Source organism: Falco biarmicus, chromosome 7 (assembly GCF_023638135.1).
Source record: "Falco biarmicus isolate bFalBia1 chromosome 7, bFalBia1.pri, whole genome shotgun sequence".
NCBI lineage: Eukaryota > Metazoa > Chordata > Aves > Falconiformes > Falconidae > Falco > Falco biarmicus.
Window position 1 is genome coordinate 70,038,026 of NC_079294.1, and position 21,952 is coordinate 70,059,977.

The 21,952-nt window shown below is 54.9% G+C and overlaps 1 protein-coding gene across 4 annotated transcripts in view; it reads left to right on the top strand.

Annotated features, from left to right (window-relative positions):
* Nucleotides 1-21,952, top strand: part of FRMD5 (FERM domain containing 5) — a 112,640-nt gene that overhangs the window by 85,500 nt on the left and 5,188 nt on the right. For 2 of the 4 annotated variants that reach the window (XM_056346870.1, XM_056346872.1), the window contains exons 3-13: nucleotides 3,301-3,343; nucleotides 3,878-4,016; nucleotides 9,252-9,349; nucleotides 11,331-11,454; nucleotides 12,457-12,544; nucleotides 15,007-15,095; nucleotides 16,209-16,272; nucleotides 17,005-17,096; nucleotides 19,049-19,123; nucleotides 19,833-19,901; nucleotides 20,048-20,154. In XM_056346870.1, the coding sequence (XP_056202845.1) occupies nucleotides 3,301-3,343; nucleotides 3,878-4,016; nucleotides 9,252-9,349; nucleotides 11,331-11,454; nucleotides 12,457-12,544; nucleotides 15,007-15,095; nucleotides 16,209-16,272; nucleotides 17,005-17,096; nucleotides 19,049-19,123; nucleotides 19,833-19,901; nucleotides 20,048-20,154 (988 nt within the window). The remainder of the gene's footprint in view (nucleotides 1-3,300; nucleotides 3,344-3,877; nucleotides 4,017-9,251; nucleotides 9,350-11,330; nucleotides 11,455-12,456; nucleotides 12,545-15,006; nucleotides 15,096-16,208; nucleotides 16,273-17,004; nucleotides 17,097-19,048; nucleotides 19,124-19,832; nucleotides 19,902-20,047; nucleotides 20,155-21,952) is intronic. The other 2 variants (XM_056346871.1, XM_056346873.1) reach the window with 1 other exon arrangement.

A 21,952-nucleotide genomic window follows, 5' to 3' on the forward strand; every position in this document is an offset into this window, starting at 1 on the left:
GTCCTTCCTACCTTGCTAAACCACAGCCATCGCAGGGCACATGATGCTGCTGCCTCTCACAGGGTCTCTGGACCGTCACCCCCTGCTGCGTCACCTGTGCCCACCAACTCATGTTTTCTGGTCTTGATCCCTCCCTGCTTCTCCAGCTTTCTCCCAGATTTGCCTCCTGGTGTCATTGTCACGCTGATGCACGACCTCTGAGGGCTGGATTTGCAGTGGGCTGTGGAGTGGTGGCTCTTCAGTGCTGGAGAGCAGCATTTTTCTTGAATGATGTTGAGGGATCATTAACTGACACTCCACTTGTGTTGGCTCTTTGTTCCCCTGCTTTTTTGTGAATTGCCTCTTTAAACACATGCAGAAATAAAACCCTGTGCATAATGGATTATTATGCATCATCCCTGTGGGCACAGTCGGTGGAGAGCTACTGAAGTCTGTGCTCACCAAGAGCTCGGCACAGTGCTCTGGAAACCCCCTCGGTGCAGTCACTGTGTGGAGGAGGTGTATCGGCGATTTTCTTGGAGCATCTTCACTTGAAGCAAATGGTGGGCAGATGGAGAACACAGGGTCTGTTTCTTGTCCGAGCTGGTGCAAGGAGAGGCTGTTTCTCTGCTGTTACCTGTGGTGGGTCAGTGCCCAGGGTCTCCTGCACACTGGGTGCAAAGCCCAAAGCTGGTGGGCAGCGGCTGCCTGCAGCAGTGTGGGAGCCCCTCAGGGAGAGGGGCACAGAGGCAGAGCTGGCACAATGATGCCAAGAACACTCCTTCTGCTGGTGCTTTGGTTCTGGGAATAATCTGTTTCAGTTCAGGCCACGAGGGTTGTGTAAGAGGTCAGCTTTGAGCAGCATCCCGGTGGGGGACTGCTTGGGAGCGGGGAGACCCCTCTGCGTGGGAGCCAGCCCCAGCCCAGCAGCTCAGGGACACTGTGCCTATCGAAGAGTTGCCCTGGTTTAGCATTTCCTCAGCTGAAAGTGCTACATTGAAGCTGGTGATGAACTAAGCTGTCACTTCAGTCCATTATTTCTGATGCGCAAGTCAGTCTTTCTTATTGAAGGTGTGCTCTGCCATATGCCTGGCTGGCAGCCTGGCAGGGGGGAGCACAGTGAGTGGGTCTGGACTCTGCTTCTGCCCGGGGCTGGTCTGGGAGCCTCAGTGCTCCTGTGATGTGGGAGAGGCGGCTGCTGCAGCCCGCAGCATGCTCCAGGCACAGCTACAGCTCCTGCCGGGAGGGCACGTGGCAGTCATTGAAAACCTCTTAATTTTTAAGCGTGGCCGAGAGGAGCCTGTGCACTGCCCTGGGGCTGCTCCAAGTGAGATGTGTCTATTGAGAGCGCAGGTCTATGGACAGCAGCGATAGAGGAGAAAAAGAGAGGGGGGAAAAAAACCCTGTTTCCTTACCCATCATTTCCCAGCTCTCTGTTGCGTCTGGGTCAGAGGATCTGAAATCATTTCAGCCCAGTCCAAAAGACAACAGTGCTTCTTCTCAGCATGGTGGGGACCAATGGTGACCCGGAGGTTCCCTTGGTCCTGTGGTGGCTTCCTGGGACCTGGGCAGGCATCTCCTGCAGGAACCCTCCCTGATGTTCCCTGTCCTGACACCGCTGTCGGAGTCCCAGGACTGCTCACTGCCAGTGTTGGGGTGCATTCCCATGGGACTCCCCCTTGCCCCAAGGCTTCCCAAAGCCTCCTAAGCAGGGGGCTGTGCCTGCACAGTCACAGGAGTTACCAGTGCAAGGGACCAGACCCCCAGATAACAGGGCATGTCGTGGCCGCCTTGACCCGTCACTGGTTTTTGCAGTGCTACCAGCAGCATATCTGCAGCAGGTGCCAAATGCACCCCAGAAAAGCCCGAGTAAAACCCAGTGCAGTTTGTGCAGCTGCGTGGAGCCACTGCTTGCTGGTTTTGCCTCAGTGGTAGACATTAATATTTAAGAGTTTTCTATGGCAATCCAGTTTTCAGTGATGCATCTTTGAAGGCCTGTAATCCCTGGTGCTAACTAGTGTTTGTCTTAATTGTAGTCATTTTGCTTTCGTGTTTTGGTGTTTGAGGGTTCCCTCTTCCCAACACACAGGCATCTGAAGCTACTTCTTGACTGACAACGTTTTGTTCCCTAAATATGCCTGGCCAAACAATGTCAAATCAAAGCAGCAGCTATTGCAGAGGCTTTGCTGCAGGCAAGAGCTTGATGGTTTCTTTTTGATGGCACAGAAGTATAATTTCAGAAATACAGGCTTGAGCTTAACCTTCCCGGTGTCGTGCTGCAGTTACAGATCCCAGTCCCTGCTGGGGCTGGGCTGGGTGATTTCAGGCAGTCGTTGCAGCCAGTGCTGCAGAGCAATCACCCTCGCAGCAGAACCGCGCTGCTGTGCGCTCCCGCCTGCCGGCACGGGCAGCCACCAACACCAGGAGCTGCATGTCCCTGTGGCCGTAGCGAGGTGAGCAGCCCACTGGGCAAAGCCCCACTTTCCCTGGAGCTGCCAGCCTGCAGGGAGGTGAGTTTATGCTTTCTGCACACTGGACCTTGGTTTAGGCTTTAAAAATCGCATCTCCAAGTGGCCGGTCCATACGCTTCCTTGGCACCATCCAGTGCAACTGTGTGGCACCAGGGAGGGACAGTTTTAACAACTGGGGACCAGGTGCTCCTGGTCAAAAGTGGTCACCTCTTTGCTGTGATTGCTTACTCAGCTAGCTGGTGAGCAGAGCACCCAGAGCAGGAGGTTGCTCAGGGTGAAGAAGGGTGCCTTTGGCATGTAACGTGGTGTCATGGTTTAACCCCAGCAAGCAATTAAGTAGCACACAGCCACTTGCTCACTGCCCAGTACCCAGGGGAATGGGGAGGAGAATCAGGGAGGAATGTAAAACTCGAGGGTTGAGATAAGAACGATGTAATAATTGAAATAAAATAAAACCAATAAAAATAATAACTATAATAACAATTACAATGAAAAGGAGGGAGAAGAGGAGAGTAATAAAATCCAAAGAGAAGTGAGAAGAGAAACTAAGTGATGCATAGTACAATTGCTCACCACCCGCTGAGCGATGCCCAGCCACATCAGATGGAGGATGCTGGGGCTTGGGTCCTGATTGGGCCCTCCCTTGGCTGCCAGACAGACAAGCAGGGGCTGCAGCCCCCCTCCCACCCCCTCTGCCATGCAGCTTACAGATCTGCCACAGCATAGGCTTTTATTTCAAGCAGAGGTTTGGGGTTTTTTTTGTTTCTTTAATTTTGCCTCAAAGAGTCAATGTTATTAATTGAAAGTATTTGTTACTGAGTTGCTTTAATTACCTTCTTTTTCGTTTCAGCATTGGCTGGAATTTACCAAGTCAGTTGTGAAGCAGATGAGGGGTGAGTATTGCTGCGAGCCGATGTCCTAGATAAACAGTGTGTGCTCCTTTCCTTTTAGATGTATTTCCATTTTCTCCGGTCTTTCCCCTCAGAGGTCAATTCCCAACACATCTCCCAGAAAAAGGGCCTTTTTGATTATCCATAAAGCTGTTCTGCTGGGCTGAAAGTGGGATCATCCTCCACTGGTCCCACCACACAAGCAGCCAGCCCTGCCCCTCAGCACACAGGCACAGGGCACTGGCCCTGCTGGAGACCAGGACAGAAACAACAGGGATGAGTAAATGAGGTTTGCCAGTGCCGGAGCCTGCCTGGCGAGCGGGGACCGGGCTGTGTGGCTGGCAGCCAGTGCCATGGGCACGTCCCCACGGCTTTAGCGAGGACATCTGCTCCCACCATGGCCGCTGCAGTGGGGAATGGCCCTGTGCCCATCTGCTCCCTCCTTACCAAGGGCAGCTGGGTGTGTTTGGGAGTAAGAGGGAGGGCAGGTGAGACCCCCAGCAATATCTGACTGTGTCCTCGAACGGGGTTATTCAGGAGGACGAAGGAGACAAACGCTGCCGTTTGGTGACTGCGGTATTGCTGTTCTTGCTGCAGCCCAGCCTCCTTTCACCATGTGCTTCCGTGTCAAGTTTTATCCCACGGACCCTGCTGCTCTGAAGGAGGAGATCACCAGGTAAGGACGGGGCACCTGGCGTGGTGGGACTGGCCGGCACTGGGCAGCAAAGGCTTGGCCAAGGCAGGAACACTCTGCTGAGCTTCGGTTTATAGTCAAGGGAGAGCAACAGCCATTTAGATTTCCGAACAAACCTGAATGTTTCTGGGTTGTCCCAACTGTGGAAGAAAGGCATGGAAATGCCCACCTGTACTTTGTTAGCGAGTGGAACCACTGTGCCTGGCGGGGAGCGCTGGCTGTGGGGCTAAACCCACTGACTTGTTCTTCAGCTGCAGGCAGTTACAAAACCCACGTTTCCAGGGCAAAGTGCTCAGAGTTGCAGCACTGCTCACCGGAACGTCCAGCATGTCTTCAGGACCATGCTGCCAATGCAGAATGGCTCCTGGGCTGCACCAGGTGCGTGCCCTTCCCTGCAGCTCTCCAAAATATCTCCTGCTGGCTGGAAGCCCCCAGTCCTGGTCAGTGCAGGAAGGTGGGTTCAAGCAGGAGCAGTTCTCCTGTGAGGGTCCGTTTTCTGCTTCTGCTGATACTTTTGCCACTTCTGAATCAGCTGTTAGTGCCACTGCCTGAGCACATCCTTAGCTCAGGGTGTCATTATGTGTGCTTGGTCTGTTGGGAAGGGTTTGAGTGTCTCCAGTTCCCTTGACTTCCTCTGGAAGTAATTAGCCACATCCCTTTTACGTAAGGGGCATGAATGCTCTGGGAGAAATGGGTGATAAACTGCGATACAGGAACTTGACAGCGCTTCTCTTGAGTTTCTATCTTTAGGGGCTCTTCATGTCGCTCTTCCTGCCAGAAGGAAGGACATGAAGAGCACTCCCAGAGAAATTGCAGCAGCTTTGGAAAACAACCAGCAACTGTGGCTCTCCGGGGCACAGCAGCCCAGGCCCCACTGCCTGCCATGGTGTGGAGGGTCGGGTCTGTGCTTGAGGCAGCTGGGCTGGCACCTTTGCTAAAGATTTCTGCGTATTTCCCCTGGAACTCTTTGCCGTTATTGCTGCAAATCTTACTTGTCTTTACAAGCCTGGGGTTTGCTAGGGAAAAGGTAATAAAAATGGTGTGGACTGGGTGCAGGCATGCTGGAGGGAGCATGCCTAGGGCCCAGAGCACTGCCACGGCATAGGCACCCCACTGTCCCCACCAGCCCGGGACCAAGGCTGTCACCTACCCCAGGGGCAGGACCTGCTTGCTGCTGCAGTGCCTCTGCTGCTGCTACACCCAGTGCGGGGTGCAGGCTGCATCATTTGCCCACTGTGCAGAGGTGCAAGAAGCTCTTCAGCCTGACCTGAGAGCTGGCGGGGTGACAGCAGCCGTGGTGGTGTCCGACAGCCCTGCCCAGGGAGGGACAGGGGGCGGGAGGGCAGAGCAGGCGCTGGGATGGCGTTGGTGGTCTCTGCTGCTCCCCTCTGCCAGGCTGTGCTTTGCCGTCCTGATTTTCAGACTATTTGACTGGTTTTCCCTAGTTTCAAATCAAGGGCCTGCTTGTACCTTTAGGAAGTTGGTCAGCTCACTCACGGCACGTGGGCACCTGCAGGCCACTAAAAAAAAAGTATCAAATCAGTTCAGAGGATCCAAAAGTGTGTTGGGGCAAAAAGTGCCAGCTGCTGACCCGCTGATTATCACAACAAACTCTAGGAGGGAAATGCTTGGCTTTCCTTCTGCTTTCAGTCGTTTGCAGGTGTCCTTATGTGAAGTCCGCGTCAGGGAGATGATCTGGAGAAGTGAGGTGTGAAGAAATGACTGCAGAACTGCTTTTCCTGGCTATGCCCTGGATCTAGGTTTGGGGTGTGAAAGGGTGCAGATCTTGCAGGGTGCCATCTGCCAAAATGCAGGTGAGGGCTCCAGACGAAGCCAGTGAGCTGCACCTGTGAACAAAGGGTCTGGGTGTGGGGAAGAACCACGATTATTTGTGTGCGCAGCTGCAGTGCTCCCCTTTTCCCACCTCAGCTCTTACCTGTGATGCACCTTAGTCTGAGGCAGGAGATGGTCGATCCTGGAGAAGGAAGCCCCCCCTGCTTATCTGTAAAAAACAGGGACAAAAGTAGCACAGACTTCTCTTGCTGTCTTCAAAGCAGGCTGGAAATGCCATGTTGCACTGTGGACAGTCAGCTGCTGCAGATTGCAGGACCCCCAACATCTTGGTCCCCAAAATCCTCAAACGGTGGCAGATAGCCCTTGTCACTCCCTTGGGGGGCTCAGGCTCAGCAGCCTGAACCCGTGCGGCCCCAAATCCCTCTGCATCCAGGCCCCACGCTGGGCTGCCATTTCTCCATTTGCTCTGGCTGCCACTACATATTCTCAGTGAATAGCTGGGGTCCATGCTAAGCGTGTCAAGTATTAAGTAGGCTTACTGATAGAGCTAAATATATTCCAGGATTTAATTCTTGGGATTTTCAGTCTATTTCAGCAGGCAGCAAATGAGAGAGGACGTCTGGGCTTTTGCAGCCTGTTATGCAGCGTGTTTGGAATATACCTGGGCTCAGCTTTTACTTCAGTTTTGTGTGAATAAGCTCTCTGTATTTTTGTGGGGCAGATCAGTTAGAAGTAGTAGAGGATGGTGAGGTGTTTCAAAAACTTTTCTGGAATCTGGTTTCCCTATGGTAATGAAGAAAACTAATGACAGCTTTGCTTATGTTTTGCAGAAGGGCACAAAAACCAAAACTAAAAAACCTCTTAAGATGTTGTTAGGAAGCCTGAGAAAGTTTCGGTTCTTTGGGTCTGACCTTAGAGGGGAGATGCAGATGAGGAGGAAAGCATTTGAGCATTTGTAAAGAGCCCTGTGTGCCTTTGCTGGGCCTGTTTAAAAGTGTCTTCATGTCCAGAATGCCAGTCTTTCTGCTGCTGCCAGGAGTTGTGCTGTGATCAGCTTTCTTGGCTAGGATTGCTCGGGTTTTTTGTACAGGGACATTTTAGGGGACCAACAGAAGTGCCCAGGAATAGTTTCACACTGATACGTCTCCTTGTTTTGCTTAAGAGGCATTTATTTAGTTTGCAGTTTTTGCATTTATTCCCATCAACTGCAACCCTGTATAGCCATCAGACCTTAATTTAAATGTGAAATGGCCACAGACTGTCTCCGAATAAGGACAGCTATTATGTGGGCATTAAGCTGCACATACAATATGTTAATTGTATTTCTTTCCTTTAATCAGCGCTTAGCAAACATCTGCAGTTGTCAAGCACAGTAAGGAGAACTGAAATGCAGGTCAGGGATTTAGCATTTCCAGAGGGTGGGAGATGGACCCAAAAGCCTCGGGGTGGTGCTGGGGGAAGTGTTGGGGGCAGGGTGAGCATCTCACCTCCTGGGTCTCTGGAAATCCTTCAACCTGCTTGCAGGCAAAGCAGTGGCTCCCGGGGACGGAGCCAGCCCAGGAGCTTGCTGGTTCAAGCTCAAAAATATTTCCTGTCTTTAATGTCCTTTTCTTAGGCGGCCTCATCTCACAGGCCAGTGCTACCTGGGAAACTCCCCTTTCCAGGGGATATTTCCAAGGCGTAGGCAAGGCTTTGGAAAACTTGTTTGGCACCTGCTGAATGTTTCTGTTTGTAAAACCAGCTCGAGTCTGAAGACTTTCCCTGCTTAAAGGGAGCAGGGTTTCTGGGGCAGGGGGCATGAGAGCAAGGCTGGGAGATTGGCAGGGTGAAGCCTGTTCAATTATGCATTTGTTTCGAGGCCTGTGCTGGGGAGGGGCTGGTGCAGAGAAAGTCTTGTGCTGGGAGAGAGTGGTGGGGGTGCTTGCCAGCTGAGCCTGGGGGTCCCCATCCAGGCTGGCCCCATGCAGGTGTGCCCAGGCAGCAGCAGGGTTTGTCACCCGGAGCACTGGATGCCCTGACCACCGACCGCTGAGGCTGCTGGTGCTTGGGAGAGGGTGGTGGGAATGGGGAGCAGAAGACTGTTCTCCTTCCCACGAATAAAACATGAGCCTAGCTTTGGGACTGCAGTCACCTCCTGCCTCTTCTGTGCCCTGCAGCTGATGTGCATGTGGAGCTCTGCAGCCCAGCCGGGCTCAGGCTGTCTGCCCAGGGGCTGGGGTCAGGGGCTGACAGCCCCCCACAGCGTCAGGGTGAGCCCCCTGTACGGGTGACCTGCCCCTGCTTGCTGCCGTTCGAGGTGTGCCTGCAACTGCAGCCAAAACCTGGGCTTAAAATTCATTTTCCCCTGGACTCATACACTTTAATAACTGGATTTCTCTTTAATATATTTTATCTGTGGAAATTAGTGGTTTATCTCATCATGAATACGGATTTGAGAAATGAAGCATGACTGAGATATTGCAAAGTGCAAGTGTGATTATTTAAACACGTTTCTGAGCACTCCAATTTCCATTTTGCTCCTTCACTCTATGGCTTAGGTTTTACCATGAAAAGGTTTTCCCAAATGCATTGCCACATGACTCAGCCAAAACTGTTACTTAGGTTTAAATTTATTCAAATATGTAATTTTCCAATATAGAGTTTATCTTTTCGCTGGGCTTTGGTGCATGGAGATAGAGATGGGTGAGCACATGGGCTAGCTCGCTCTAAATGATGTGGTGTTGATCACTGGCGAGCATGGAGGAGGGAAGTGGGTGCATATGCAGAGACCTGGAAGGATACAGTAAGTCTGGGAAGGAGAAAATCATGTTACAGGGAAGCTGAGCAGCCAGGCGAGGATGCAGGACCGGGAAGTGCAGCAGACTGGTGGGCTTAGGACCACAAGACCCCCTTCAGAGCATCGTCCCTGGGAACCTCAGCCCCTGGCAACTTCGTGATGGGCTGGGGTGGTTGCAGTTGTGTTCAGACACTGCTGTCCAAAACAGGGTGAAGCATCATCGCGGGGGACTCGGGGGCTGATGGGCAGAAGGGACCAACACCCTTGTCTATGAGATTCCTCCTTTCTGCAAATGTGAATCTGCATATCTCTGTGCCCAAGGGAGCTCTGCTGGAGCTCTGCCCTCAGTGGAGACCTCCATCAGCCCTTGGGTCAGGTGCCAGCCCCGGGGCAGGTGCAGTGTCCCTGTATGCTGGAGTAGGACTGGGACATGTAGATCTGGGCTCCAGCACCCATCCTGACTGGGGAACTGCCCAGTGATTAGCACTTGTTTGCTTCTAGGAAGAGTATTGTCTTGTAAATGGGCTGCTTGGAACTCACAGGAAAATGTTAGTGCAAGTGTCTCATGACAGATATTCCACATCTATATTGCCTGTTTAGGTCATTTAAGCTTTGCTTAACAAATGGACTGTCTCTTCTGTCCTCAGGTATTTAGTCTTCCTGCAGATCAAAAGGGATCTCTACCACGGCCGTCTCCTCTGCAAGACTTCCGATGCTGCTTTGTTGGCCGCCTATATCCTTCAAGGTAATGCTTTTTGACAAGATAAATTTGCTTTTCATGCTAAGTACTGATTACATTATTTCACTTACAACAGATCACTGCACCTAGAATACAAATGTCATCCTGCCAGTGCGGGGCTCATGCTTCAAGGCTGTGTTTGTGCCGTGCAGTGCTGGCCTAGAGGAGGGTGAGGACTGGTGTTGGGGTCTCAGCCACAGCAGCCACGCTGCACTGCCATCTGCTCCCTGAGCTGTCCCACCTGCATTTCAGGGCAGCGGCATCCCTGTGAGCATCTTCAGCCTGTGGCTCCTGGTTCTGTGCTTGTCCAGGCACAGAAGCAGCCCTGTGACAAAGCACTTCTCTCCGTGGCTGTGCACAGCCTGCAGTAACTCTGGCAAGCACCTGCAGTTTGCAGTTGCAAAGAGGGCTCCAGAGTGAAATGCAGTCTTGCTGATTGCTAGGATGGATGAAGACGGCCTTGGGTAAGCTCGTTGCTTGCTGCCAAGCACCTCGGCAAAGAAAGTGCTTTTGTCAGCAAGTTGCAGAGGCACTGGTGGAGTTAGGAGCAGGAGGTGGAAAAACCTCTGAAAACTTTCTGCCTGATCTGCCCTCCTGCCTGTTTTCCTGCCGACATGGCTCTGCCTGCTCTTCCCTCCCAACGCGTGGAGGTGGCCAGTCTGCTCGATGTGGTGCAACACCTGGGTGTTCAGCGAGGGGTCGTCAGGCTGTTTGGAAGAGCTGGGTGGTGCTGGTGTGATGGAAAAGCGTCTTGAAGTGCCGTCAGCACTGCGATGCTGGGGGTGCAAGTGGGCTTCCCTACCCAAGGGTTCTTGGCTCGCCACAATGCCAGTGTGGCTCTCTGCAGTCCCCCCAGTGCCTGTGCTCACATCCCTGGGATGAGCTGGAGGGATGCACCTCAGCAATCAAAAAAGACAAGTCTGAGCTCCAAAGCATCTTGGAGTTATTTCACAGTGCCTGGTGTATTTCCTCCCTTTTGGTGTTTTAAGCAGGAAACATAAAAATTAATGTAACGTCTCCATTTCACTTAGGACCTGAGGCTGGAGGGAATTAAATGAGAGCAAGGCCCTTTCATCCCCCAGCGATGGTTGGCTGCCGGATTACTGTAAATCCCAGCAGGAGGGACCAGCTACACAGCCATGCTGCAGTGAAATGTCAGCAGGGATCGCTGCTGGCCCCGGCGGGGTGCTGGGGGAGCGAGCTGAGCTGCCTCAGCCCATGCCGAGGAGAGAGCAGGGCTGAGCTCAGAAATCCGGCTGTTTTGGCATTTCTGCACCCTGGTCTCAGTGCTTGGGGCCACTGGGATTGTCCTGAGGACAGATCTGTAGCTGCATTTGCAGCTTGCCCAGGCTTGAAGCACGTTTTCCAGATGGGGGTCAGTCCCTGCCTGCAGCCATAGCAGGCAGCCCCGGACCCTGCTGCAGGGCAGAGCTGCTGTGTCAGCTGTCCCCGTGGTCACCCAGCAGCGCTTCCCTGGGCTAGGTAAAGAGGGGAAGGAGCTTTTCTTCTTCGTGTCACTTTACAGACTTCCAACTAATTACATTTTTTCAAGGTGCAGTTGTATCCATAGGGTGAGCAGAATTCCCTCACTGCCCCGTTTGCAGCTGGCTGGGGCTGGGATGGGGATCGGGGGTGCCCCCACGATGCTCCGGGCTGACCACCCCAAGGTTGCCATTGCACGGACCCAGTGCAGCTCCTGGGAGGTTCTTGGCAAATAGCTTGAGGAATTAATAAATTTGGGACAGCGACCATCTGCTGCCGGGTGATTCCCGAGCAAACGATGAGATTAATTGGACACAGTTAATGTCTTACAAATGATCCCTCCTGATGGGAAGCATGGCTGGGTTGGAGCAGAATTTCTGGGATGCTCTGAGCCCTGTGCCTGGTTGCCACCAGCTCCGCTGCTGAGGCAGGTGCTGCTGGGAGGGGGATGCACACTGCGGTCTGGGTTGTGCTGCTGTTCCTGAATGATTCTGTCTCCCACCAGCCGAAATTGGGGACTATGACCCAGGGAAGCACCCAGAAGGCTACAGCTCCAAATTCCAGTTCTTTCCCAAACACTCGGAGAAGCTGGAGAGGAAGATTGCAGAGATCCACAAGTCGGAGCTGAGGTACAACTGGGGGCTTCGCTGAGCGGGAGTTTCAGCTGTTGTAGGGATTACTGATGCTCAGCTGATTTTTAACCCCGTTCAGGATTTTCACTTGTGCCACAGGATGTGTGCTTACCGCTCTTGCGTGTCAGATCCAGCTGAGAGCCAGTGGTGCTCTTGGCAGTGTTGGTAGAAACAAAAATACAGAACAGAGTAGGCTTTGGGAAAGCAGGTCATTTGATGGCATGGAGGCATCACGACAGATCGCCTTGTGAGAGGAGCTGTCGTGTCCCACCAAACCTCTGCTTGCTGAAGGGAAAGCATGATGGAGCAGCCAAGGACAAGCCACAGAAAAGTGCAGACAAATAAAAAAAATATGCTGGCAATGCAGCAGTCCAGTCCTGGTGCAAAATCAACCCTGATCCCTCCTGTCCCAGGGAGGCCTGAGGGGCTTTGCCTGCTCCTGGCTGTTGGCTCAGCTGGCACGGCCCAGGGGGTCCCTGGTCTTCCCCAGCAGGATGGGGACAGTGACCAACCCCCCCATAAGTACCCTCCAGCCTTCAGCAAAGCCCCATTGTTTGTGGCACTGGTGGTGCCTCTAGGGCTGCCTCCCTGGGGAGAACGGTGAGGTTTTAACCTCCTGGAAACCCAGCAGAGCTGTGCCCTTACGTGCTGTGGGCTGCTGCTGGGCAAGCTTCTCTTTCCTCTCCCCTGAAGAAATGCCTGTGCTGCATATACGGAATTCAGCCCTCAATTTTGCCGGTGCTCCTGAATTTTGGTCCTTTCTAGTGCTGCTGGTTCAGTGTGTTTCCTGCTGGATCAAGCTGGCAGGAGAAGAAAGGCTGGGTTCCAGTGCTGGTCTCCTGCTGCAGATTGATTGTGCTAATGAATGTAACGAGAACATGCCATGGCTGATGCCTCTCGTTGTTAACAGAAACCCTGTAGCCAAGGACTTGACTTTCACATTCATGTCTTTCATGGAATATTCTTTCTTTTTCTTTCCTATTTCTTTCCTTCCTGTAGTGGGCAGACACCAGCTACTTCAGAGCTGAATTTTCTCAGGAAAGCCCAGACTCTGGAGACCTATGGGGTTGACCCACACCCTTGCAAGGTAAAACAGTTTTCCTAATGTTATTGCTTGTGTTGGATTTCTTGCTCCAGCCAGTAACAGCCTGCAGAAGTACCAGTGACTGGTCCCAAATGCAGCCATTTGTCACCTGGCAGTGGGCTTTGGTGCTGGCAGAGCCATGGTGCATGGGATATGCTGGAGCCGGCAGCTCTTTCCAGCCTTAAAAACCAGCCCCAACCAGGCATGTGCGCACAGAGGGGAGCGCGATGGGCAAGCGCTCCGAAATCCTTCCAGAGTGTACTTAGGGAGGCTGTAAGAAAGCATTTTCACATGCAGACAGCTATGAAAGACAGTGGCCAATCATCTTCTGCTAAAGCATGTAATTTGGAGGCAGTAACAAGGTCAGTAATGTGTCTGAGCAACCAACAAGCATTAATCTGCCAGAGACAGTCTATCACTTTGCTCTTCCCTGGCCAGTAATCCAGTTTTCTGTTTGAAATGCTTTTTATTGACTGTAGATGTCATTGCATGTGGCTCTCTCTGGTCCCTTATCACCCTGGAGATGGATGCGGGATGCAGAGCAGATGGAGAATTTTACTTTAAGGGCAGTGCCTCCTCTGTGGTCCCCTGGGGCTTTTAATTTAATTATGCCACATAAATACACAATTGCAGTAAATATACCTGGCCTGGGGTGCAGGGTGTCCCATTTACTGGCAGTCTGGTATTGTTGAAGGGGTTGCCAGGCTGGAGGAGCTGAATCACTGTGCCGGTTCAGCTTTCCTACGTTATCGGCTGGATTGGGCCATGCTGCCCTGGGAGTGGTGCTTGGTGCATCTGGCTTAGCACCAGTGCTGGTGGGGTCTGTGCTTTGCTCTTATTTCCCTGTAGGGTCCTGTGCCACATGTAGCATCCCCAGCCCCTGTCAAACCTCTGTGCCCCCAGCTCCCCATCCCCTCCCCCAGCATCCCCTATCCTTCTGGGGGCACCCAGCTCCCACCTTTCCCGTGACCATGGGAAGCTCAGCCCCACTCATCCTGTCCCAAAGCAGGAACCCCCCAAACCGCACAGCTTCAAGCCTGACACCTCGTTAATCTTCAGGCCGCAGCGGCTGCAGTGTTAGCCATAGTCAGGACAGGACTGATGGGTCGCTGTGTCAGTGGTGCACAGGGGCAAGCAGGGTCTGTGCCCACTGTGAGGGTACACCCCACTGCCAAGACCCTGCTTCTCCCTTTCCTGAAGGTTTTCCCAGGTTTGGGAAAGAGCCAAAGCGCTTTGGGCAGCCCAGGGCATTACCTGTGGGCTGGTACTTGCAAAGATGTGCAGAAATCTTCCTTCTTCTGCAAGACAGGGCTGCTGCGTCTGAGACCTGAGTCTGGGGATTTACATCTTGCCTTGTGCAGAGCATTGGGTTGAGGTTCAGGGCTCTCTGCTTTTGGTCATCCACCCTTGACAGATTTAAGACAGATTTCTGATCTAATCTGAATTTTAAACCAATTTGTTCTCTACTCAGACTCAGAAGATCTTATCGCAACATTGGCTCCCTGCCACCTCTGCACCATGCCAGCAGAGTAACTGGGATCCAGTGTCCCTGGGTGGAAAGCAAACAGCAGAGAAGAGGTTTCGCCTCTTAATTAAGCCAGGGAAGGGTACAACTTGGAGCAGAGAGGGAGAGTTGTACCTCCAATATACAGAGAGCCTGTGCATGGGGCATCTCAGTGGCGAGCAGAGCTGCCCCATGCTATGCTTTCCCCTGAGAAAACATCGCAGACACCAAACATCACTCTTCTGCAGCTGCCCCTGTAAAATTCTCTGCCTGCTTTTCCTGCCCAGTGCAACAGAAATCCTGAGCCTGGCATGCACCACACCTTCCCTTTGGCTCAGCATCCTTCAAAAGCCATCCGACTGTCTGCTGGCCAAAAAAAGGTCAGGGCGAGTCTTAACAATTACTTACTGGCCGCAACTGTTTGATAATATTTTTTAAAATTCAGCATGTATCTGTTTTTTCCATGCACACCAATGCAGTTAACAATAGCTTCCCTGGAGTCTAGACATTATGATTAAGTTAAACTGCTGCCTTGCTCTGTACATGACACTAATTATTGGTTTTAAACTGTCTCAATGCCGCCCAGCTGCACTGGCTGTGAAGGGCTCTGAGGGAGTCAAGTGTAACGGGTTTTTACTGTTTCCTGGTTTAATTACTAGTGAAAGGTTTGGTGGGGCACTGCCTTCACTGTTTATTCCTATATGCGGACAGGGCAGCTGCATTGTGGTTTCTCCTCATTAGTGCTGCTGGGCCGGCTGCCGTGTTCCATGTTATTCGGCTGCGGGTTTTGCTGTGTGTGGAGGGTGTCACGGTCCTGGTGAGCCTGCCGGGAGCATCCTGCTGGCAGAGATGGTGTGGAGGATTCTGCAGCGCTGCTGCCTTTGGGGCGGAGGATTGCTTTTGATGTATAAGCTTTGCTGGCTTGGCAATATTTTGATGAGAAATTGTTGCTGTCTTCCAGGATGTGTCGGGGAACGCGGCGTTTTTGGCCTTCACTCCTTTCGGTTTTGTTGTTCTGCAGGGAAACAAGAGAGTTCATTTCATCAAATGGTGAGTTCCTGCCCCAGCATCGCCCATGGTGCCCTGCTTGCTTGGAGCCGCGCCGGCTGGCTCGCTTCTGCTCACGAGATGTGCATGGTGCTGCAGGGCAGGGGCCGTGAGTGCCCCACATCACCCTGGGGTGTTCGAGGGATGCTTGGGTGAGCCCCCACAGACAGGGCATGTGGGTGATGCCAGTGCCGGGTGCCTTCCCCGGGTGCTCACACTGCACCGAGTTAGGGGCGTGGTGTCTGTATGTGCATGACGGTGGTAAGTGCCCCCAGTGCCCCCATCTGAGCAGGGGACACAGGGGAGCGATGCTGCCGCAGCTGGAAAACCCATCCTGTGCCCCGCACATGCCTGCACCGGCACACCTGCATCTCAAGCAGGGGAGAAAACAGGTCATCTTCACAGTGCTGTGTGGTTGCTGCGCTGTGGGGCAGCGGGATTCTCCTGAGACCGGGAGAGCAGCGCTGAGCAGAGCCATGCTGCACGCTCAGGGTGTCACTTCTTGCTTTGTCCCACCCTTGGAGGAGCCCAGGAGCCTGGCTGCCTCCTGTGTGGCAGCTGTATGCTGGGCTGCCGGCTCCAGGGGCTTTTCTACCCTGGCCCCTAAGCCTGCTCCTGGTCAGCATGCAGCAGGGCTCCCCTGTGTGAGCTGCCCTCTCTCTCCGTTTGCTTTGTGGCCCCGGACTGTTTTCAGCATTTGTCTACATTAAACTGCATCATCTGCGTGTTGGCTGAGTCCCCCAGAAGCCCCCCAGCCCCTCTGAAACTGGTTGTGTTGTTCCTTGGGTTTTGCTGCATCTCTGATTTTGGCCGGTGTGTCCCTTGCAGCTGGCATTGCCACCCAGCCCGTGCCCATGTGATGAGGTCCCAGTGACTCTGGGACACCCCACTGACTGTCAGCTTCCCCCCTTCCAGCTGCTGGTTTCTGAGCCAGGGCTCCTCTCACTGCCCTGTGGCGCCTCCCAGGGATGGAAAACAGGGTCTTGAAGCTGCCCCACTGCCACCCCCAAGCACCAGTGCTCAGCCCGCAGCTCCCAGTAAGCGCTTTGGCCGGTGCCGTGCCTGTGAGCCGGCCGGGCGGCGGTGCCTCTCACCTGCCTGTCCTTGTCCTTTCAGGAACGAGGTGACCAAAATGAAATTCGAAGGGAAGACTTTCTATTTATACGTAAGTCAGAAAGAGGTGAGTGCTTTCCCTTCCCATGGGACTTCCCGAGCGCAGCCGCGGTCCTTACTTCAGCAGGTTTTCCATGAGCAGCCTGCAGCAGCGTCACCCTGTGCCTGGTGGTGCAGGGACGTGGGCAGGGTGGCAGGGGCTGCACCTCGGTGGCAGCACTGGGGTCACCTCCCTGCTGCTGCTGGCAGCTTGCTCGGGGCGTTAGAGCCTGCAGACCCCAGGTGAGCCCCGGGCTGTGCCCAGGAGAGGGGCTCTGCCCTGAGCAGCAGCCTGGGACCTCCCACAGCTTCTTGCCGTGCCTGCGTGCCGCAGCCGTGTGCTACCTTTGGGATTGTTGGCGTTATTTGTTACCACCATCCTGCTCTGCTCGGTCAGCCCTGGTTAATGAAATCAGCCTGAAAAAACCTCTGGCTGAAATTGGCTCCCACGCAAGCCATCAGCATGATGTTTATAACAATTTATTTCTGGGTATTTAAGAAGGCAGGGAAGCCAGAGGAGGTGGGTGGTAGGTCACTGGCACAGATGTCTGCCCGTCCTTTGTGCAAGGTGCCATGCCAGGGTGTCTGCTGATGCTCCAACATTTCCCTGTGTCCTGAGCGGCTCTGGAGGAGGATCTGCCCTGCATCAGTGCTGCTCCCCAGCTCCAGCTGCTCAGGCCTCCCTCCACATTCCCAGCGTTCTGCCTGGCGGGCATCACTCACTTGTTTCCCCTGCTGACTCCTTGTCTTTCTCCTTTAGGAAAAGAAAATTGTTCTCACATATTTTGCCCCAACACCAGAAGCCTGCAAACACCTCTGGAAGTGTGGGATAGAAAACCAGGCTTTCTACAAGTAAGTGCTTGGCCACCCGGGCGTGCGTGGTGGTGTGTTCTGCATCTCCCCGTGGGTCAGCACAGCACCCACCCGAGGGCTCCATCCAGGTACTGGGGCTCCGGCACTGGCTGTCACCAGCCACATGGCACCCCTGTCCCAGTGGCCCCGGCAGTCCCCAGCCACCAAAAGTACCAGTGCCCCCAGACTGGGGGCTCTGCTCCCACCCCTGCTGCACTCATTCCTCCACAGCAAACCTTTAACCAGGAGATTAAAACTAACTGTTTGGCGATTAAGCTTTTAATGCTGAGCAACCAGCATGAGTCCTGTCCACAACAGCAGATGTAGTTCAGCGTTTTCCTGGTTAATAGCAGCTTGTTCGGAGCTGGCCGCACTTGCAGATGCTCAGGTTTTGTGAGTGCAGCTTGTGGCCAGTGCAGGATGCAGCAGGGATGGACACTGGCGGAACTGAAGGAAGGTTTTTTGACCTAATATTCTGCGATGGATTTTCAAAATGGCTTTGCAGGGTCTGTTTGTGCTGAATCCTGCACAAAAATCCCCACTGAAGTCAAGCCAGTGCCCCGGGGCGCTTTAGAAAAGCCTGCCTTTTAATGGGGAAGGCTTAAAAACTTTCAGAAATAATCTGCTTCTAAGCTCTTGGGGAACAAGGTAATTATTCATGGGAAATATTCAAGGGACTGGGGAGGTGATGTGCAGTCTGGGCTGCACCTGTGAGCCTGGGCAGTTGGGGACAGTGGCTTGAGGGACCATCCCCGCCAGCTGCCAGGCTTTTGCAGGACTTCTGGCCTGGATGGGGAAGGTGGTGTCGTTCCCCAGGAGCTCTGGCTCCCTGGTTCTTGGCCACCAAGGCAACTTTTCTGCCCCTGGTTTGGTTAATCGGGCTGTCAGACAGAAAGGGAGAGGTCACGGGCTGGATTGTCTGCCAAAAAACCAGGGAGGTGCCAGGTGGAACAATTTGGTTTTACCATCCTGCTCATGTTGTACTTAAAAATAGCCTGCTTTGTGCTTTGTAACGAGTTTTATTTTAATCAGCAAGATGCGAGATAAAGCGTGTGATGTATTCTCTTTGGGAATACTGCAATCAGCAGCTGCAATCAGCAGGTTTCATTTCTCATTATATTAACATGAAATGAAATTGCAATATTGCTTTACAAATCTTTTTATGATTAATCATGTCAGTAGATTACTGCTGGATTACACACCCAGTGGAGTGGACTGTAGGCTCAGCCGAGGTGCTGCTGGGCTCCTCCTGGGGCAAGGGGCCGGCTCCTGTGTGATGATGGGGAGATAGGACTGTCCTTCCTGGTGGCTTTACTTGCCACTGGCCAGAGTGACCCCAGTGAGTGCCAGCCCGCCTGGGACGGGCCTGTTCCCACACCCCTGCGACACAGAGGTTTTGTTGAGGGTTTTAGCTTCTGGAGAGCTTCAGCCCTGTGCCGCTCCTGCGTGTGGGCACTCACTGGTGGCCCCAGGGACGTGGGCCCCAGACCCCTCCAGCCACTGGAGAAGCCATTGGCAGCAGGTTCATCCCAGAGCCCAGGTACGGTAACGCTTCTGCTGCCAGCAGGGACATGCTGTGTCAGTGGAGAGGGCTGTGGGGTGATGCCCTGATGGACCAGACGCTTGTGTCCCACCAGCTGGTGCCACCCCACCGCTGGCTGTGGCTTGTTTCATTCCTGATGGTATTTCACATCTCCGTGGCTTTGCTCCTGTAATTTGGCCTCGCTGGCGGCACGCAGCTCCCACCCTCTGATGCTGGGGGTCAGTGTGGTGGGGGGGATGCTGTACCAGCATCGGCAGAGCAATCTGTCCCCACCACCCATGAGGTGCACTGGAAACAGTGTCAGGCAAAGGCTTTGCCATGAAGCAGTGCCGGGGGCCGGACCCTGCCCAGGTGCTCAGCACCTGGCCGGTGGCGCAGGGTGCTCACGCAGCTCTTGGTGCCATTGCAGGTTGGAGAAGTCGAGTCAGGTCCGGACGGTGTCCAGCAGCAACTTGTTCTTCAAGGGAAGCCGGTTCCGATACAGGTAAATAATGACAGTAAGTAGCAGTTACTGGATATATTTTTCGGGTGCTCCTCTGGACGTGCTTTGGGGAGCGGTTCAGGGCTGCAGTGGGCTGAAGACTTGCTGAGGGTCCTCCTCTTGCAGTGCTGCTGCCTCAGTGAGGCCATCCCCACTTCTTCCTCTGTTTCACAGCTGACATCCCTCTCCCCAGCCCCAGAACTGCAGAGTTCTGGAGGGACAGGAGTGGAGGGGTGGAGTGGATGGGGAGCTTTGGGGTTTGGGTTTTGAGAACAAGGAGTGAGATGAATGAGCACGGTTCCTAAATTCCTGGGGGGTGTTACTCCTCCATGGCCCTGGCGTGAGAGCCTGGACCTGGGACCTCGTATCTCTGTGGACGAGAGACCCCAGCGCATCCCCAGATCCCCAGCTGCAAGGTGCACGATGGTGGCACAGGAGGGCCTGGGTGCCCCTGGTGTGTGTGTCCCCAAGAGGGGAGGTGACCCCACAGTGTCCAGCGTCTCTTGCCAGGTGAAGCAGCAAAATGTGGCAGCGGAGGTGCCAGCCCAGCCTTTCCCTGCTCTTCCCATCACCCTTCTTTCCAGCAAATATTTCTGTTTTCCCTTGGAGCCATGTGGAGAGCTCCCATAACCAGCCTGTGTGTGGGGGGAGTTCACAGCTCGCTGGTGCGGTGCTCGTGTCCTCACCGCTGCTGTTCTTAAACCACCCGCAGTGGCCGTGTTGCGAAGGAGGTGATGGAGTCCAGCGCCAAGATCAAGAGGGAGCCGCCCGAGATTCACCGGTAAGAGCCCGGCAGCAGCGGCAGGGTGCAGCCCGTGGGGCCGGGGCCTCCCGGGGGTTTGGTGCCCGGCTCCCCGGGACGGCCGCGGGAGCCACAGGACCGAAGCAGGAGAGCTGCACTGACACTGTCCCTGTTGTTGTCCCTAGGGCAGGGCTAGTGCCAAGCCGGAGCTGCCCCTCCATCACCCACGGCCCCCGCCTGAGCAGCGTGCCTCGCACCCGGAGGAGAGCCGTGCACATCTCCATCATGGAAGGTAGGGCACGGGGCGGCTCTTCCCGCCACTGCCGTGGCTCGGGACGGGGGCACCGCGGACATGCGTACGTGTGGGCATACATATATGCGTCTGCATCCACATATGCAGACATACGGCACGCACAGAAAGCGGACTCGCACCTCCAGCTGGTTTTTGTAGCCCCTGGTGGGGGAAGGGAACGCTGAGGCAGGGGAGGTCCCTGGTGTGTCCCCCGGGTCTTACAGGAGGCTGGGCAGCGCCAGGTGTTGTTCTTGCGGCCACTTTGGCATCAATCGCTGAGCCCAGGCAAAGCGGAGGGCTGGTTGTGGGACAGAAGTTTCCAGTGCAGACGCAAAGCAGAGGAGAATTTCTCAGTCATGTTAGTTTAGATTAATTTGGAAATAACAGCAGAAGGCTGCAGGTTGCCCTGATAGCTCTGACCCAGGGGAGCGGGGAGCGAGCCCTCCTTTGAAGCTGCACTGGCAGCCTGGTCCTGCGCACGCCAGCGTGCCTCGCTCTGCTCTTCCAGACACCACGCTGGCTTGAAAGCAAAGCAGACCTGCCTGGCGAGGCGCGGCAGCACCCGCGGGGGCCCAGCAGGGCAGGCTGGTACTGCGAGCCACAGGGCCAGGGTCTGACCACACGCAGGCTGGTTTGCGAAAGAACTTTTGGTTGCCTGCCTGGGAGCTGCTCCTTGCCGGCCACTGGCCACCACCCATGGCTTGCCTTCGGAAATGCCGATTTTCTTCCAGTCTGCCGAGCTGGAGCACTTGTGCCAGCCCCTGGCCGCTGTCCCAGGACTGGGCTGCACCTGGGAGGGAGGATTGGCAGAGGGCAAAATGCTGGGACCAGCCCTGGCACTGCCCCGCAGGTCTGGGGACAACACTGGTGGCTGTGGCTGTTGTACCCACTGGTGATGGCAGCGTCTGACTCCCAGTGACAGCGGTGGTGGAAAGCAGTGTGTGTGGTGGGTGCTGCTGGTGTGTGTCGGGGCCACAGGAAGATGCGTAGAAGTTTGGAAAACTGGGAAGCGGCTGAGGGAATGGGGATGGCAGGGGGCGAGGCGGGGGTGCACGGCCAGCCCCAGCACGGCCGCCTGAGGTCCCTCGGAGGAGGAAGGGTGTTTATTTCCATTGAGGGAGCCCAGGGCTGACAGCCGTGCTGATTTTGGGGCAGAAGCGTGCTTGGCAGCCACGCAGCCCTGCGTACAGGGTCACCTCTGCCACCCAGTTAAATGAGCACCCTCTCCCCCACGTCCCGCACGTGCTGTTGGGAGGGGGCGAGAGCAGCGAGTAGCCTCCCCTGAGGAACGGCGCTGAGCGGGCACAGCCTCCCGGCACCACCCCTGCGCCAGCAGCTGCCTGTCTTCGCTCTCCCTTCAGCTCGGTCCCGTGGAAATGCAGGAGCCCAAAATAGCCCTGACCCCGGGGCCCCAGCGCCGCTTGCGCCAGCCGCGCCAGTGGGGAGCAGCGGGCCTCGCGCCCCGTCGCAGTCCCTGCGGGTGCCCTGTGCCCCGGGCCAGGCCCACCGCTGCCCGTGCCGCCATGGTGAAGTGCCTGATAAAGATTAAAACCAAAGTCAGCGTCCACCTGCGGCTCATCAACCACTGCTGCCGGGAGGTGAGGGTCCGGGTGCTGGCGCTGGGGCCGCAGCTGCTGGCCCGGGCTCTGGGGGCTTTGCCGCTCCTCCCGGCTCTCCCCAGCCCTGGCTACGATGCTCCGCACGGCCCCGGGGATGCACCTGCACCAGGTAACGCTGCGCTGCCGGGCTGCGCGGGCTCTGGGCTCTTCTTCAGCAGGGGCGTCCCCGGGGGTCCCCA